We start from the raw sequence: 2043 nt of genomic DNA, 5'->3' as shown, positions 1-2043 counted from the left end.
GAAAAGATATGCAAATAGACGAAATTAGCCTCACATGATTATCATGTGGCTAAAGTTAACGAATATATTTAACAAGAGTTAGTGATAGGGATGATTTTGGGATTCAAAAATCACTTTAAGGACTAATTTTACAGTTTATTTTTGAACGGGACGAAAAGGGATAAAAAGACTTAACACAGGGATGATTTCAGTAATTTTGTCGAAAATATATTTTTAAAATAAATTTGCATATATTTATATTTATATTTATATTTTACTACTAAAATTTGGGAAAACAAGAAAAAATTATAAAGAAAAGAAGCAGCAGTACAATTTGTCAAAGAGCGTGTGCCAAGAAGAAAAAACAATCTATTCTCGTGAAATTAGGGTTTGGGTTTCAATAAAATTCAATCATGGCAGATACATTAAAATCAGCTGATGATGATGATACATCATCGCAACAAATTGTACAACAATTACGAACCCCAGATACTCCTTCCAACTGTTCTAATTTAATCGAAGACGATGAAAATGATCTTGTAAATGTAGACGATGAACTCTTACCGTACACTTTCAATATCGATCCCTTATCTCCATTAAATTCATCGTTTTTCGTTCCTTCATCATCGTTTTCTAATCCTAATCACCACCAGGTAAACTCGAATTCATGCTCTTGTTGCTCATCTCAACCCGAATCAGAATCGGATTATCCAGATATCTCAACTGATTGTCTGTACGGTAATGATGAAGAATACGATCAGATGGATTTCGTTACCGATTTATTCGGTTCTCGTGATGAAATCGAACCTGTAGGAACTAGTGATCATGTTCACGAAGATAACGATGATGATGATGACTATGTTGCTAGTAATATTGAGGAGCTAGGGTTAGGGTTACGAGTTACTGGAATCGATTCGGATTCTGATACAGAAGAATTAGGTCAAGTTGATGATGGAAATGATAACGGAAATCGAACTACTGATTTAAATTTGGAACATTTTTGGGAGTGTCCATCTTTTGATACTGATAGGATTGCTGATGAACGCGAAGGTCGATCGAGCTCCGTGATCGATAGGATCGAAGAAATTTCCGTTTCGTCTGAAATTTCATCCGAAGGAGATGCTGCTGTTGGAACTTTGGAATGGGAGATTCTTTTAGCTGTTAATAATTTGGAACGAGATCTCGAGTTGGAAACTGATGGAAGTGGTGAAGGATTTGTATACACACCTGAATTCGATACTTTGATTGGGCGATTTGTGGAAACTGTTCGAGCTTTGAGAGGTAGTCCTCCTGCTGCGAAATCTGTAGTTGATAATCTTCCGTTAGTTGCGTTGAAGAAGGGAGATTTTGAAGAAGATGAAGATAGTGTAATCTGTGCAGTTTGTAAAGATGAACTTTTAATGAATGAGAATGTTACACAGCTTCCTTGTAGACACCATTATCATGGTGAGTGTATTGTGCCATGGTTAAGTATACGTAATACGTGTCCCGTTTGTAGGTTTGAGTTGCCTACAGATGATGTTGATTATGAGAGAAGCAAGAACAGGGTGAATGATGATGAGTTGCGAGTCGGGTATGGTTTTGAACTTTGACCTTGACGCTATAATATTATGTTTATATAAGATACATGTATATAGTCTGATGTTAGTTTTGTTGTAACGCAAAAGGTTGCATTCTTTCTGGTTGTAGGATTGGGTTATTTTATTAAAAAAAAATACTTGTATTAAATGTTTATGTTAATGATAAATAAATGGAAGCTTGTGCATTTCAAAGCGTCTGCAGCATCGTCTTTAAGTTGATTTGCTTACTGATTCCAAAGGTTTCACTTTGCAGATCCTTTGAATTTTATCTGGTAATAATGGTGTTTATATTTAGAGATATCTACCATCATATGTTTTACTTGAATGTTATTCGGCCCTTGGTAGGTGATAAATAGTTCATCGTCACAATATATAAATTGTTAGTTTACAGTGGCAGATTCGAAAGAGAACAATGTATTAACAGGTAAATACCATTATGTTGCTTTCGGATTTTTACCTTCTAGATTAGACTCTTCTATTTGAG

The 2043-nt window shown here is 34.9% G+C and overlaps 1 protein-coding gene across 1 annotated transcript; it reads left to right on the top strand.

Annotated features, from left to right (window-relative positions):
• Positions 1-288: 288 nt before the first annotated feature.
• LOC139858175 (uncharacterized) lies at positions 289-1737 on the top strand. Its single transcript, XM_071847031.1, has one exon. The coding sequence runs from the start codon at positions 393-395 to the stop codon at positions 1569-1571; it is 1179 nt and encodes a 392-aa protein (XP_071703132.1). The 5' UTR covers positions 289-392; the 3' UTR covers positions 1572-1737.
• Positions 1738-2043: the final 306 nt, after the last annotated feature.

This window comes from Rutidosis leptorrhynchoides, chromosome 7, assembly GCF_046630445.1.
Source record: "Rutidosis leptorrhynchoides isolate AG116_Rl617_1_P2 chromosome 7, CSIRO_AGI_Rlap_v1, whole genome shotgun sequence".
NCBI classification, from domain to species: Eukaryota; Viridiplantae; Streptophyta; class Magnoliopsida; order Asterales; family Asteraceae; genus Rutidosis; species Rutidosis leptorrhynchoides.
Note: the sequence above shows the minus strand (reverse complement) of the source record. Positions and strands in the feature narration are given on the sequence as shown.